At 49.2% G+C, this 16723-nt stretch overlaps 1 protein-coding gene across 4 annotated transcripts in view; it reads right to left on the bottom strand.

Annotated features, from left to right (window-relative positions):
• disp3 (dispatched RND transporter family member 3) overlaps positions 1-16723 on the bottom strand; it is an 876012-nt gene that overhangs the window by 16843 nt on the left and 842446 nt on the right. For all 4 annotated transcript variants that reach the window (XM_072478461.1, XM_072478460.1, XM_072478462.1 and 1 more), the window contains one exon: positions 2743-2909. In XM_072478461.1, coding sequence (XP_072334562.1) covers positions 2743-2909 — 167 coding nt within the window. The remainder of the gene's footprint in view (positions 1-2742; positions 2910-16723) is intronic.

Here is a 16723-nt window from a genome sequence, read left to right as displayed (position 1 = left end):
ATTTTTATAAGAATTATTGGTTAATTCACTGGTGTTGTGTCTCCGGGAGGAGTGGGGCTGGAATTCACCTTGCACTTGCCCAGCGTGTCGTAACACCGCCCAGGACATGGTGACAGATGAGGAGGTTTTGTGCCCAAAAGTATTTAAAATTGATAATGATGAAGTCTTGTGAATACACTGTTGGTCCTGATAGTTGACAAGGCACCAGGACTGGATGAGATGTATCCAAGAGTATTTTTATCCAAAATACCCCTAAAGCTGCTTTACATCCAACTGTGGATGTACATAAGATAATGGTCCGTAACAGGGTGCTTCTTGGGAGTGCAATCATGCAGAAATTGACACAAAGGCAGACATACTGGAGTAGGCGACTAAAGCCTGGGTAAAACGTATGATTTAAAGGGGGTCTCGCTTATCATGCTGCTGACAGCTGTGGGGTTACTGTTGAGACTCTCTTTTGGCATAAGAAGCCTGACATTGAATCACTTTATTTGGAGCAATGGTTACAAATTGAGACAAACAGACGTCCAACAGATACAGCCATGAGAAATAAAATGAACAACAGGTGAGAATGACAGGCACAAGACATCCATTTGAACTCCATTTCTCCAGGACCCCTCACTGTTTATAAAAGTGGTTTATATGACAAGGATTGTAACTAGCATTCATGGTGCAGTTGTTAATCTCAGCAAGTATTTGTGCTATCGATTGATAGCAAATACACATTAAGGGACTCAAGCTTTCAAATGATTCTCAATTGATGTGCGCAGTTGGTGACAATGACATTAAGTGATAATTCAACCAAGTGTAAGATTGCGTTTAAATTTCTCAAGTGTATAGCCATTGATCAGATAAGTTAAATGTTTTCTATAATTCTTCAACATGCATTTTTCACATATATTCCCATTTACTTAGTTTCACAACAACTTAGATGGAAATAACCTCTCACCTCCAGTTCTATTGTCCATTTCTCTTCGGTACATCCTACACGTTCGTTAATTTACTCAACTCAATCGTGTTTACACTGGATACAAAATACTCTCTCTACCCTATTGGAGCAATTCTTCCCTTTCTAAACAGCCTACATGTTTTTAAAGCCCATGCTTCATGTCCGTTAACATCTACATCTTGGCATTGAATTTCATTGGTGGAATCCACCAGAAACAGGTGTGCTGTTTTACAGTTCCCCTTGTAAGGTTTGGAACCTTGGGCGGGATTCTCCGACCCCGTGCTGGGTCGGAGAATCGGCGGCGGGCTGCGCGAATCGCGCCATGCCGCCCCGACGCCGGCACGCGATTCTCCGCAGAGCGGAGAATCGGTGCCATTGGCGCCGGTGTGGTTGGCGCAGCCCCGATCCCGGGCCGCTCTACGTGGCCGGCCTGCCGATTCTCTGGCTCGGATGGGCCGAGCGGCTGTAAGAAAAGAGCCGAGTCCTGCCGGCGGCGTTCTAACCTGCTCTGGGCCGGTGGATCCTCGGTGTGTAAGGGTCGGGTGCCGGCCTTTGGAGGGGGAGGGGGGATCCGACCCTGGGGGGGGGGGGGGGCCTTCGATGTGGCCTAGCCCGCAATCGGGGCCCACCGATCAGCTGGCCGGCCTCTGTGGCTGGGGGCCTCCTTTCCTACACGCCGGCCCCTGTAGTTCTGCGCCATGTTGCGTCAGGGCCGGCGCGTTGAAGGAGGCCACTGCGCATGCGCGCGTTGGCGCCAGTGCCACTGTGCATGTCCTCATTGGCGCAGCGCAACTGCGCATGCGCGGATCCCGCGGCGCACAGTTCGCACCGGGATCTGCCGCTGGAGTGGCGCGAACCACTCCAGCGTCGTGCTGGCCCCCTGTAGGGGCCAGAATTAGTCGTGGGAGCGGCCCGTTCACGCAGTCGTAAAGCGCGACGGCGTTTACGACGGCGTGGACACTCTGCCGCGGGATGGGAGAATCCCGCCCTTTGACTTGCTCCTCACAAGGGCAATTACAGCCTTGGGGACTCTCTGTGGATGGAGTCAGATGGGTAGGGTGCGCCATTTCACTCGTACTAACCTTTTGGGCTTATGAATGTGGCTAGAATAGGATAATTATTGTTACTCTCTGCCTCGAGTGATGATATCTGTTTAATGACCACTGACTATTTTGAAGAATGACACTTCTATTGGATCCAACTATGAGTTTTAGTAAGTGCATGAAATTCATTATAATTAGGATCAATAGAATTAGTCAGAATAAAAATTATGACAGTACAACTCTCTATCTCTTCAATTACCATGCCCTGAGAGGTTGTTGGACTTCATGTTGGTCCATGGTTATGCTTGGCAAAGTACTGCAGTGGTTTGCTCTTGCCTTTTGCAGGTTGCATGCTCCATCTTATGGAGAACCAGGAATCTTTCCTCCTCTTACCGCCTGCCATTGATGTATGTTGGAACAATTTACAAGTTGATACTTAACCTGTTTAGCTGTGTTATGACCAAGCCTCCCTTTGTTATCAAGTCCTGGAGTGGGACTTGAACCTGGAACGTCTGGCTCAGGGACACTACCTACTGGGCAACAAGACCTCCCACATATTACAACTAATTGACCCCAACTCATAATTCTGGAAACATTTCAAACTTATGTTTTCTCAGAATTAATGCAATTATTACTTTTTCCAACAACTTATAGTATGTATGTGGAACTGGCATCAACTTGAAACAGTCGCAATCTACAGTGTTTGATGCCGGGAAGTTGTACTTTAGCATTAAAGAAAATTCTACTTACGTCAGTGTCAGCTATTGGAAGGTTTTCTCCTGCCAGCAGGTAACCCTCAACGAGATGGACACAATAATCCACAGAGGAGCCTACCAGGATGGACAGAGAGATGGCTTCGACTGCTCCCATCTCCCAGCCAAACCAGTACATGATGGCAACCATCAAGCAGATAACACCTGGCAAAATATAATGGACATGTACATGTCAACACTCAAAAACCCAATATTCAAGGACAACTCCCAGAAACCTGGAGAAAGTAAAAACATACACAGTGAAAGGAAGAAAGAAAGAATTAACTTGCATATATAGTGCCATTTGCAGCAATGAATTACTTCTACAATGTACACACTGCTGTTTTTGGCAAACAAGGCAGCCAGTTTGAACGCAGAAAAACAGCAAACACAATAAATGACTAGGTAACATTATTTGGTCAGGATACCAAAAATAGCAACGATGCTCTTCTTCAACAATAGTGTCATGGGATCGTTTGTGTCCAACTGAAAGAGCGGATGGGCCTCGGTTTAACACCTCATTGGAAAGATGGCACTACTGAAAATGTAGCACTCCTTCAGTATTGGACTGAAGTGCCAGCCTAGATGTTTGTGCTCAAGTCTCCAGAGTGAAACTTCACTCCATAACTTTTTGACTGAGAAGCGAAAGTGTTACCAACTGAGTCATGGCTGACATTGTAATGTATTGATTGATTGATTGATGAATGTTGGCTAGGGACTTCTTTGTTCATCTTCAAGTGGTGCTGTGGGATCTTTTACTCTTTTACTGGTCTGGGAGATGAGGCCTTTATTAATGTCTCATCTGTAAAATGGCATCTCTAAGAATACAACACTCCTTCAGTACTGCACTAAAGCCTACATGATGTAACCATATTGTTGGAATCGAGTATAAACCCATTACCTTCCTCCTTAGAGACAGTAATAATAATAATCTTTATTGTCACAAGTAGGCTTACATTACAATGAAGTTACTGTGAAAAGCCCCTAGTCACCACATTCCAGCACCTGTTTGGGTACACAGAGGGAGAATTCAGAATGTCCAAATTACCTAACAGCACATCTTTTGGGACTAGTGGGAGGAAACCGGAGCACCCGGAGGAAGAGTTCCTAAATATAAAAGAGCTCCTAATTGAAAGGAAATCTTAGGAGAGATCAAAGTTCGTAAATCTTGGCCCCATAATAATCTTGTGGGTCAAATCTCTGCTGTATGATATTAACATAAATAGATTCATATGAAAATCTTTTGTCCTGTATTTCAACCAAGGAAGAAACTGACCATAACAAATGGACATCTTAATTAAGCAAAGCCTTGGGCTTAGGGAGAAGGCCAGCAGATTGCTAGCGCAGCAACTCAGGAAGAGGGAGGCGGCCAGGGAAATAAGTAGAGTGGTTGATGGGGAGGGGAGCAGAGTGGAGGACCAGGCAGGATTGAATAAGGTATTTCGGGACTTCTATAGTAAGCTGTACACTTCCGAACCCCTGGAAGAGCTGGAGGAGATGAAAAGGTTCCTGGATGGACTAACCTTTCCAAAAGTAGGCAGGAGACTAGTGGACGGGCTGGGGGCCCTGATTAGGGCGGAGGAGGCAATTGGGGGCCTAAAGGCTATGCAGTCGGGGAAAGCCCCGGGGTCGGATGGATACCCAGTAGAGTTTTGCAAGAAGTTCTCGGAGATAGTGGGACCGGTCCTGACAAGGGTTTTTAATGAGGCAAGAGACAGAGGGACCCTGCCACCGACGATGTCGCAAGCCACCATCTTGCTGATACAGAAGCGGGACAAGGACCCGGAATCCTGCAGGTCATACAGGCCAATGTCCCTGATCAATGTAGATGCCAAGCTCCTGGCGATTAGAATTGAGGACTGCGTACCGGAGGTGATTGGAGACGATCAGACAGGGTTTGTGAAAGGCAGGCAGCTGACAGCTAACTTGAGAAGATTGCTTAATGTGATCATGATGCCCCCGACGGGTAAGGAGGTGGAGGTAGCGGAGGCAATGGACGCTGAGAAGGCCTTCGACCGGGTGGAGTGGGGCTATTTGTGGGAGGTGCTTGGGCGGTTTGGGTTCGGGGAGGGACTGGTTAATTGGGTCAAACTATTGTACCAGGCCCCAAAAGCTAGCGTTAGGATGAACAGGATAATGCCAGATTATTTCAGACTACACCGCGGGACCAGACAGGGGTGCCCACTCTCCCCGTTGCTGTTCACGCTGGCCATAGAGCCGTTGGCATTGAGAGCTGCAAAGGGGTGGAAGGGAATGACTAGGGGGGGGAGGGAGGGGGGTTGGGGGGGGGGGGGGGGGGTGTGGAACATAGGGTCTCTCTCTATGCGGACGACCTGCTCCTGTACGTGTCGGACCCACTGGCCGGGAGGGAAAATATACTGGAAACATTGAGGCAGTTCGGCCGGTTTTCAGGGTACAAATTAAATATGGCCAAGAGTGAGATGTTTGTGGTGCAGACAAGGGGCCAGGAGAATAGACTGAAGGAGCTGCCATTTAGGCTGGTGGAGGAACGTTTCCGGTACTTGGGCATACAGATGGCACGAGACTGGGGCAGGTTGCATAAGTTAAATTTGACTAGGGTGGTGGAACAAATGAAGAGGGAGTTTCGGAGATAGGATGCACTCCTGCTGTCACTGGAGGGGAGGGTGCAGACTGTAAAGATGACAAGCCTCCCTAGATTTATGTTCATCTTCCAGTGCCTCCCGATCTTTATCCCATGGTCCTTCTTCAAAAGGACTGGCAAAATCATCATGAGCTTTGTCTGGGCGGGAAAATCCCCGCGGGTGAAGAAGGCGATGCTTGAAAGGAGCCTCAGCGAGGGGGGACTGGCAATGCCGAGTCTGATCAACTATTACTGGGCGGCTAACATAGCCATGATAAGGAAGTGGATGGTGGGTACGGGGTCTGTCTGGGAGCGAGTGGAGACGGCTTCGTGCAGGGGCATCAGTTTGGCAGCCCTGGTCACGGCTCCCCTACTGCTGTCGCCGGCCAGGTACTCCACCAGCCCAGTAGTGGGGGCGGCCCTGCGGATATGGGGCCAGTGGAGGAGGCATGTGGTGGGGGGGGGGCGTCTTTCTGGGCTCCAATATGTGATAACCATCGATTCGCCCCCGGGAACATGGATGGAGGGTTTCGAACATGGCGGCGGGCGGGGGTGGGGAGGGTGGGCGATATGTTCCTGGAGGGGAGCTTTGCGAGTTTGAGGGGCTTGGAGGAGAAATTTGGGCTGGTAAGGGGAAATGACTTTAGGTACTTACAGATGTGGGACTTTGTAAGCAGACAGGTCCCATCCTTCCCACGCCTCCCGCCAATAGGGATCCAGGACAGAATAGTCTCTAGAGGAGAAGGAGGAGAGGGTAGAGTCTCGGATATCTACAAGGTGCTCATGAAGGGAGAAGAGTCCCAGACGGAGGAACTGAAACTCAAATGGGTGGAGGAGTTTGGCAGGGAGATGGAGGATGACTGTGGGCGGAAGCTCTGAGTAGGGTAAACTTAACCGCAACATGTGCCAGGCCTGATTCAATTTAAGGTCGTTCGCCGGGCCCACATGACGGTAGCTCGGATGAGCAAATTCTTTGGGGTAGAGGACAAGTGCGCTAGATGCGCGGGAGGACCAGCGAACCATGTTCACATGTTTTGGGCATGTTCTAAGCTTAGGGGGTACTGGGAGGGATTTGCGAGGGTCATGTCCCAGGTGCTGAAAACAAGGGTGGTGATGAGTCCAGGGGTGGCAATTTTCGTGGTTTCGGAAGACCCGGGAATCCAGGGGGAGAAAGAGGCAGCTGTTCTGGCCTTTGCTTCCCTAACAGCCCGGCGGCCAATACTGCTGGCATGGAGGGACTCAAAACCCCCGAAGACTGAACTATGGCGTTCGGACATGTCAAGTTTTCTGGGTATGGAAAAAATTAAGTTCGCCTTGAGGGGATCTGTACATCTGTACTGGGGTTCGCCCAGAGGTGGCAACCATTCATCGACTTCTTCGCGGGAGAGTGAACGTCAGCAGAGGGGGGGGGGGGGGGGGGGCGGGAGTAGGAGGAATAAATAGGCGGGTAGTGTCTAGGGGAGAGGAGCGGGCATGTGCAGTATGGTTTGATTGAAGTATTGGTTTTATATTGATGTTTGCACATTTCTGTTATCTGTAGCTGTTTAAAAATGCCAAAAAATACCTCAATAAAATTGTTTTTAAAAAAATTAAGCAAAGCCAAATTCAATATGAACCTGTCATTGCTTTCACATGCTACAATTTCACACCATTGGTTTTAATAAAATCAATTAGAATATTTGCCTCATCAATAATTTCAAAAGTAATTTCCTGATTTCATGATTTAATTTCATCACTTTGGTGATATCTACTATGATCTCACTCAAGACCGCTTTCTCTGTTTCATTTTGGCTTTTGATTTCTGCAAATCATGTATTTTCTGCAATGATAACATTTCAAACCAAAATCGCTACTCTACCTTTAACTGTCAATTGTTTTCATTTCAAACTTTCATACGCCTAAGAACCTTTCAACAGTTTGTACTTACAAAATCGCTACTCTACCTTTCACACACAAAGGTATCCTGAGGTGTTTCACTAAAGTGTAAGGGAAGAAAATAGATGCTGAACCAAAGAAACATTTTAGGAGCCTTGAGGTTGGTTTGAAGAAGTGTCTTAAAGGAACAGAGAGAGGGCGTAGGCAACAGAAGGTATGGCTACCAATGCTGGCGTAGGAAGGGAGGATGTGCAAATTATAGGGCTGGGGGAGTCCGCAGAGATAGAGAGAGGTGATGGGAATTCTAAAGATGAGTCGTTGGGAGACTGGGGGACCAATATAGTTCAGCAAGGACGGTGTGTGCTCACTCCAGTTCATAGACAGTGAAGTTTGGATTCGCGGAAGTTAATTTATTCATAAAAGTATGTGGGACCCAGTGTAAGAATCCTGGGAAATCCCCACATTGAGTTTTCTTGCTAATTAATGTAAAAACTAAATTAAGTACTCCAACTGGCTGTATACGTCTTTACTTTCATTGTTATAGTTAATTTTGTGAATTATTTTTTATTCCTGCTTGTGATATACCTGAGAGGTGACCTAATAGGGAATTGTTTGGGCCATCATTGACCAAATGTTTTTGACCCCGAAAGCTTTAAAAGAAAACAAATGGTCAAAAATCAAAATTCAGCAGAAATCCAATATAGTGCAAAAACAGGTTGCCTGTTGCATGAAAAGATAAACATCTTAGTCGTGGGTAGGGCTGAGACAAAATAGCTGGGTACCAAGGCCACCGTATTTTCCTTGCTTTACTCAAACTTGGCATTTGAAACAAATGTCATCATGACACCTGCCTTAGGCGGCAGATGAGTATATGACATTTGTTGTAATTGGGAATTTGTAACAGGAAGGTAATAATTGGGTTAATTTGGTCTCCATAGTCATAGGAAGTATAACAAGCGATTCGCAGAGCACAGTGATATTGTAGAGGTATTAAGTGTCACATTGACTAATTTGATGATACCTCCGCACAACTGGGGAGTAGTTACTTGGAGGTATGAATGTAACTGTAATGCTGTTGCGCTTTGAAACTACTGCTCAGACAGTAGCAAGTGTTGAATCTTATTTAAGAATAGGTGGCTTTGTTACCCTGCATTCCAACACCAGTCTGGTTTCCTTTTATCATCTGTATGAGGCCTAATGTCAAATATGTTTCTGCCGCCTCAACCAGCAGAAAACTATCTTTAATTTGGCTGTAAAATGTCAGTCTCACACACTCAGAGATGTCGGAGGATGGCAGGAAACAGAAAAACATCACTGCAAGGCCTAGCCTTCTAAGAATGGTGTTGGGTTTTATGGACAATTACTCTGCATCGTTCTTCTGTTTCTGAATTAGGAGTGTTGACGCTTACACAAAAAGTAGGAGAGAAAGTTTAAGGTATCATAAGAAATAGACGAGTTAAGAAATCTTCCTGGTTGTTTATTGATATCAATAACACGCAGTGACCAGAGGACAAAATCTGGCTGTGATGTCCAACAGAAAAGAGTTTTATTCTCTCACCTTTTTCTCAGTGTAAAATCACAGAAAAGAAGAAAATAAACAGAATATAACTCTGTATCTGCTCTGATTTATAATGTCTACAATTCACTAACTACTGTGAGAAGCAGTAAAATTAAAATTAAAAATTCCTACACAACAAAAAGCCAACAAGATTTGTTAAGCTCTTTAAAACAAGTTATGTGGATACCGCTGAGAGGCCTATCATTCAAAATTAACACAACAAGGACTGTGTTTTGCATCAATGGGACTGACAGCATACTTGTCAACTTCACTATATGTCACAGGGCAGTTTAAATGATCAACAACTCTGGAAATCTTACTGCAATTCTATAGTTTATGTGTGTATACAACCAGAATCTAAGCAGTCAACGAGTTTTATCAATTGTAATGCCTTAGTCAAGTAGCTTTCATGCAATATATTTATTCTCCTGTGGTGAGATCCTCTTTTTATACTTTCTCCCTTACATTTTGGTGTTTTTTCCCCCTCACCTGGCAACTTCCTACCTAAGACTGCAGGCAGTTAATCAATGTGCTTTCAAGCTTTACCAATGCTGTTCTGAAACAATGACACGTGGAATGGGCAATTAATATGAATTATGAAAAATAAAATATTTTGGGTGGATTCTCCATTTCTGAGACTCAGTGTTGACGTCAGTGCAGGATTCGTGGTGTTCCACAACAGCAAAACCGGTGCCACACCAGGACCGATTCAGCTACTGTTAAGGGGCTAGCACCTATGCCAGGTGGAACACAACACAACTGATTCCAATGAGAAGTGGGGCGTGGTTCGCCAACTTTGTGATTGACACTCAGGAGGCTGACAAGCTGCAGCCGCATATACACACTGCACTCCCTACACACACCACCCCAGCCAACAAGATGGCAGCAAGGAGAGCAGCTCCACGCTTCACCGACGCCGACCTGGAGACCCTCTGGGACACGGTGGAGGAGCGGCGGAGGAAACTGGCCCGGGAAGGAGGCTGCCAGCTGCCGCCATTTGTCGTGCCTGGGCGCAGGTGAGAGAGGCGGTCAGCGCCGTGGGCAACACCATACGGACCAGCCAGCAATGCCGGAGAAACTGCATGATCTGCTCAGGGCAGCCAGGGTGAGTAGGCAGTACTGTGCCCCTGGCACTAACCAGCGTCCCACACACCCTCATCCCGTGTAACCCGACACCCCCCCAACATAGAAGGGCGGTGGAACCCCCACCTTGCACCACATGTCGGCACTCATACTGGCCGCCATGGCCGGGTGCCTTGGCCACTGAGGCCACCAGCTACCCTCACTCTGGGCTGCATGACAGTCCGATGCATGCAGCCCAGGGGGTGGTTAGCTGGTGGCCTCAGTGGCCAGGATACCACCGCCCTTCAGTTGGGGGTTTGGGGTTACGGGTGTGTGGGATGCAGGTGAGTGCCAGGGGCACAGTGCTGCCTACTCACCCAGGCCGTCCTGAGGAGGTAGTGCAGTTTCTTCCAGTACTGCTGGCCGGTATGTATGGTTTTCCCCACGGCGCTGACCACCTCTCTCACCTGCGTCCAGGCACGATGAATGGCGGCAGCTGGCAGCCTCCTTCCCGGGCCGGGGTACAGGTTCTTCCGCCTCTCCTTTATCGCGTCCCTAGGGGTCTCCAGTTCAGCGTCAGTGAAGCGTGGAGCTGCTCTCTTTGCTGCCACCGTGGCGTCGACACAAGTCTGAGGATGACACTGACTTCCCATAACAGCTGTCTCCAACACCCTCAACCATCCCAGAGACATTTTCACCTCGGTTGGGCATGTTAGTGAAGAGGCTCCTGGGACACTATCTAGTGCGTACCACACAGCTGCTCTGGTACAGCAGGTGGAGGTTGGAACACCCAAGGGGGTGGGCTGTTCCCAGGAACTACCTGCCATGCAGATGGGTTTCGGGCTTCTGCAATGGGCAGTCCCATCGATTGTGGAGATGCCGTCGCTTAGCCAGGGACTATATGAGGCGAGCATCCAGATCTGCAGGCGCAGTTGGAGGGGTCCAACCGCATGCTGGAGCAGGAGGTGATGCTGACCATCAGTGCCACCCAGGCCAATACCGCACGGGTGGCATCTGAAGTGGAGGCATTGGGAGCGATGATTTTGCCTCTGGATCAGCATGTCCAAGGCCTGGGGCATTCTGTGGCGGCGTTAACCGAGGCCCAGGACAGGGCTGCCACCTCACAGGCAACCATGTGCCAGATATTGCAGCGGCATTCCTGAGCGTGGTCCGGTCACACAGGTCATGGCTGGGAACATCGGCGGCATTGCCAGGCTGGCCGATGTGGCGCAGATACAGAGAGAGGTGGCCCAGTCCCAGAGGGAGATGGCGCAGTCACTGGCTGATGTGACACAAACCCTGAAGGTGGTGGCACTGGGTGAGAGTCATTGGGTGATGTGGCGCAGTCCCAGACGGACGGAGATGGTCCACTCCCTGTGTTCCATGACCGTGTGCATGCAGACTCTCGGTGAGACCAGAGCAGGCCTCCAGGACTGGAAACGCCAGGTGGCGGGGGAGCCTCAGATGATATCTCCGCTTGGACCCTCGAGGGCCATTGCGCATCCCGAGGGAGGAGGAGGTGATGGGGCTTGTGCCGGTAACTCTGGCAGGGGATGTGCCGGAACACCGCAGCACCCCCCCCTCCCCCCCCACTCCTGTCCTTGATGCATCTGGTGGACAGCGGGCAGAACAGAGCGGCACCTGCCACCTGGGACACCCGAGCAGCAGCCGGGCCTGTCCAGGCCCGGTCACCCCAGAAGACGCCCCGGCTGCCTCCACTCCTGCCGTGCGGTCAGGGGATCCACCAAGACATGTCATAGATTATCATAGAATTTACAGTGCAGAAGGAGGCCATTCGGCCCATCGAGTCTGCACCGGCTCTTGGAAAGAGCACCCTACCCACAGTCAACACCGCCACCCTATCCCCATAACCCCACCCAACACTAAGGGCAATTTTGGAAACTAAGGGCAATTTATCATGGCCAATCCACCTAACCTGCACATCTTTGGACTGTGGGAGGAAACCGGGGCACCCGGAGGAAACCCACGCACACACGGGGAGGATGTGCAGACTCCGCACAGACAGTGACCCAAGCCGGAATCGAACCTGGGACCCTGGAGCTGTGAAGCAATTGTGCTATCCACAAGGCTACCGTGCTGTCGTTAGGGCCCGTAAGGCCAGAAAGTTAGACACCAGTTAAGTTAGACAGGTGCAGGGCACAGTTTAGTTATAGGGACTAGGCCACAAATCTGTATATACATTGCCACATTAAGTACCTGTTCACACTGTTACAACCTGCCTTGGTGCTCTGTCAGATGGGTGTGAGAGGTGGGCTGGTCTGGGCTGGCCAGAGAGGGAGTGTGGGGAGAGGAGGGGAGGGAGAATGGGCAGATGTTTTGGGCAGCCTGCCCCCACCCCCCCGACAGTCCCCACCACTGTCATGGGTTTTCATCATCTTCCATCCAATGGCCAGACCCAGTGTTACTGCCAACCCAGGGACCCCACCCTGTAGTGCGGCAGGTATGTATCACGGAAGGGGTGGGATGCGGTGTCGTGCCCCTGGCCAGCGTCCTCCCTCCCCTAGTCGGTGAACCTGGAGGCGATCAGAGCGTCCTGTGCGTGTTGACCCTGGTGCACACGTCATGCGGCCTCCTGTGCCTGCCTGGGCCCCATGTCCTGCCCACCCTCACCCTCCCCTGCATTCTCATTATTGGATGAGGCCTGGTGTTCCATCTCCTCCTCCAGCACATTGTCCCTCTGCTGCGCGATGTTGTGGAAGACGCAGCAGGCCGCCACTATGTGGGCGACCCTTTCAGCATCATACTGGAGGGCCCCTCCAGAGCGGTATGGCACCTGAACCGCATCTTCTGGAGGCCGAAACACCGCTCGATCGCGGACCTGATAGCTGCATGGGCGTCGTTGTAGCGGGTCTCGGCGTCGGTCTATGACCTCTGGATAGGCGTCATCAGCCATACCCACAGTGGATAACCCCTGTCACCCAGGAGCCAACCTCCCAGCCGAGGTGCATTGCGAACAAGTCAGGAATCGTCAGTATGCCAGGATGATGCTGTCATGCACACTGCGTGGGTATCGGGCACAGATGGGAATGACGCACAGCTGATGGTCACATATCAGCTGAACGTTCATTGAGTGGAATCCCTTTTGGTTGGTGTAGAGCGGCCTGTCTTCTGCAGGTGTTCGTAGGGCGACATGCATCCTGTCGATCACCCCTGGGCCCGGAGCATGTCGGCAATGCCAGGGCATCCTCGCGGGCTCGGTCCACATTGAAGTGGATGTATTGAGCCGCCTAATCATATAGGGCCTTAATGACGACGCAAATGCACCTGCGCACCGTGGTCTGTGAGATACCGGACAGGTCCCCACTCGGCACCTGGATGGACCCCATGGGACAGAGGTTCAGGGCGACTGTCATGTTTCTTGTTAGAACACTTAGGCAATGCCTTGATCACAATTTTGGCATCTTGTGTGATGATTTATTTCAGCATATCAAGCAATTAACCACAGAGAAAAAAAAGTTTTGTTGGGCAGTTTTTCATGAACATGTCCATCATTTTAATAGTCATGGTGCTCCAATTCCTCATTCACTCCCACTGATTAGCTGCATTTCTTTCAATACCTCACTCGACCAACTCGTAGCAACCCCTTTAACCCTACATTTTAGCTTTCATCCTCCCAGTCTCCTTCTGCACTTTATCCTGCACCCTTTTAACTTTCTCCAACCCCATATGTTATTCGTTATGCTACCAGTGACCCTGGGAACCTCTTCACTGCGTCAATATCTTGATTGCTATTCATGCCACAATGATTCACCAATAGACCAACAGGGGACATTGCCCCTATCAGAAACTCTTGGCCCCACAAATAACTGTTGCCACTTTATTATCGAACCACAAGCAGCGAGTATGTTCCTTGTATTGACCAAATGACCACACAACCAGTATGTTAGTTCAAAAGACAGTTTATTATGAAACACAAGACTTATCTCTATGTGCAATGATACACGTGGCTACATATTAAACTACACCTATCAACTAAGATGACCTTTACTTAACTGCTGGATAACCGGCTCTGTGCAGGTAGATAAGGCCTTTGTCTGAGTCCCCACATGGGTCGGCTGGAAATCGTCAGGTTCGTCTCGGCTGCGGCTTGTCTCTCTCAGGTAGCGATCGCGGTTGTGAACTTGGCTGGTCGTTATGCTGCAACTGGTATGGGCACAAGCCGGTCCCAAAAGAGATCGATCCCTAGTGCGCAGGGCTTCTTATCCTTCTTCTCTCTCGCGCCCTTTTGGGCGGGATTAACTCAGGATCAAATGGATCGAAAGGGTCTCGATCACTCTGATCGATACTGGCCAATTAGGGGCGGGTACCTTGATGGCTGGGCGGGTCCTAGTCATTATTGTTCCAAGTTGCTATTCCTTAATTTGAGTCTATTGTCCTGGGGAAATTGGTGATTGACCTTTAACAGGTGCAAGTTTCAATTCGGTCTGGTTTTCTTTTGCTCAATACATAGAGGCTGTGCACTGTCTGTGTCCCGACTTGATCACAATTCCTTTTATCATTTGCGGGCGGCCATTTTAGATGGCTGTTTTGTTATGCTTTTGACATAGCATAAGCTGCTTCCTTGATGTGCACTCTGACAAAGGAAGGTTCAGACTTGGAGAAAGCTTTAACACGTTTATTAAACTATTAACAATTCTCCGACTTGGATTCGACTCTACTGTTAATCCTTCTATAGCTACTCAGACTGATGAACCAGTCTGCTACAATCCACGTGGTGGGTGTGATGTTCATTCAACCCTGTGTCTGTACTCACTGAAAGTCCCCATTGGAAAGAGACTGAGCATGTGTGATGTGTCCTTTTATATGGGTTGGTGTAATGCCCTCCTGTGGTAGTGTCACCTCTATGTGTATCGTGAATGCCCATTGATCGTGTCCTATCTTACTGACCTATTGGTTGAATGTCTGTGTGTCATGTCTCTGGTGCTCCCTCTAGTGTATGTACATTAACCCTTTGTGTACTTACAGTGATGTATATCACCACATCCCCCCTTTTTTCGTGTTACATATTTTCTGTACAGTGTTAAAGAAAATTGAACAAACGAGGTAGATGAGTGATGTTATGTACAAGTTATGATGACTGTGATGACTGTACAATAGTATACAAGACCAAATAATAGTTGCGATGACTTTGAGGATAAGGCAATACAAAAGAAAAGTTCTGAGTCCAAAGTTCATGAATTTATATGGTCTGGTATGGAAGTGTCAATGGTGACGTTGTCATTCCAATGTGAATGCCGTCAGTGTCCTGGTGTTTGGTCATCAGGAGGTGATCAAGTGTTCAAATCACTTCATTGACTGATTTGAAGTTTGTGTCTTTTTTTCCCCGATGCTTATGGTAGCAATTCTTGATGGCATCTGTCGTGAAAGCCAGGTTGCCTGTTGGTAGTGCAGCAAACGTGAAGTGGTAAGATGCATCATCCTGCCATGGTATGTCATTGTACTGAGCTGAGCAGTAACAGTGTCCCGCATTTGCAGAGTTGTACCATGTCGCACCAGCTGTAGTTCCATTGGTGTTGTTTTTGTTGTGCTTGTTGTCGATGTTGTTGCCTCTGGTATGCTTCTTGCTATTGTCTTTGATGTTGTTGTGTTGGTTGGTTTAGTTGTCGTGTTTGCTGTGCTCAAGGACCACACTCTGTGGATAATATGAGTCCTTCACACAGTTACTCGTGTCAGCGTCCTTTGCGGCATCTGCCGTTTCCTTGAGCGTGCCGTCACTGAGTTCGCAGAGCTCCCCATCTGAAGTCATGTCCGGCTTATTTGAATCAGCTTTGGCTTGTCGATGCTCCCCGTCTGGAGTCTGGTCTGTGTCACGTGAGTCAGTTTTGACTTCTTGATGCTCCCCGTCCGGAGTCATTTCAGGTTCAGTTGCATCTTCTGAGGTCTCTTGATGCTCCACGTCCGGAGTCATTTCAGGTTCACTTGAATCTTCTGAAGTTTCGTGATGCTCCCCGTCCGGAGTCAAAACAGTCAGGAATGTATTTGCTTGTGGAGAGGTTCGAGCGAATGAGGTTTGAAGTAACGTGGTGTCACCAGAGTCACCAGTAGTCTCACTGTGATTGTCGAGTGCCTCTGTACATTCCAGCTGAGGTCTGTCACATTGCACATCTGGTATGGGAAGTGGGATGCCGTCGTCACTTGTCGCACATACAGTGGGTAGAGCCTCAGTAGCTTCTTGTCGTACACTTGAGCTGGGTAGACTGTCAGAGTCTTCTTCTGGTGGCTCAAACAATCTGGGTGGACTGTCATAGTCGCTTTGTTGTTCACGTGAGCGTGGTAAACTGTCATAGTCTTTCTGTTGTTCACTTGAGCATGGCAGACTTGCATTGTCAGCTGCTGGTTGCTCAGAGGAGGTTGCTAGACCCTCATGGTCTTTTTCATGCAAGGATTGTGCTGTGGAGTCTTGTGTGCCTTCCATCGTGGAGTCTGTCCACGAGCTCGCTGTGAGGCTTGTGTCACTCCCTCTGTAGAGTCTTGCAGCGTTCCTTGTGTGGAAACGTGCATTGGTCTCGCTGTGGAGACTGTCATCACTTCCTGTTCATGCAAGGACTGAGCTCTGGAGTCTTGCTTTGCTTCTATCGTGGAGGCTGTCCACGAGCTTGCTGTGGAGTCTTTCATCGCTTTCTGTGTTGAGGCTGGGACCCTTCGTGGTGCATAGACCACTCTGTGTGTGGAGTCGGGGACTCTTTGTGGTCCGTGGACCACTCTCTTTATGGCAGCAGGCCGCTCTCTGTGGGCTTGGACCGCTCTCTGTCTCTTGGCGTCAGGCCGCAGCATAATCCTGCACTCACGAGTCAGGATGTCATATATGCTGGGCTGAAGATTCCCCAATCCGAAGAACTCGTCGTCGGGGTCGTCAATGTA

Source organism: Scyliorhinus torazame, chromosome 16, assembly GCF_047496885.1.
Source record: "Scyliorhinus torazame isolate Kashiwa2021f chromosome 16, sScyTor2.1, whole genome shotgun sequence".
NCBI classification, from domain to species: Eukaryota; Metazoa; Chordata; class Chondrichthyes; order Carcharhiniformes; family Scyliorhinidae; genus Scyliorhinus; species Scyliorhinus torazame.
This window is presented reverse-complemented; position numbering and strand designations above follow the sequence as displayed.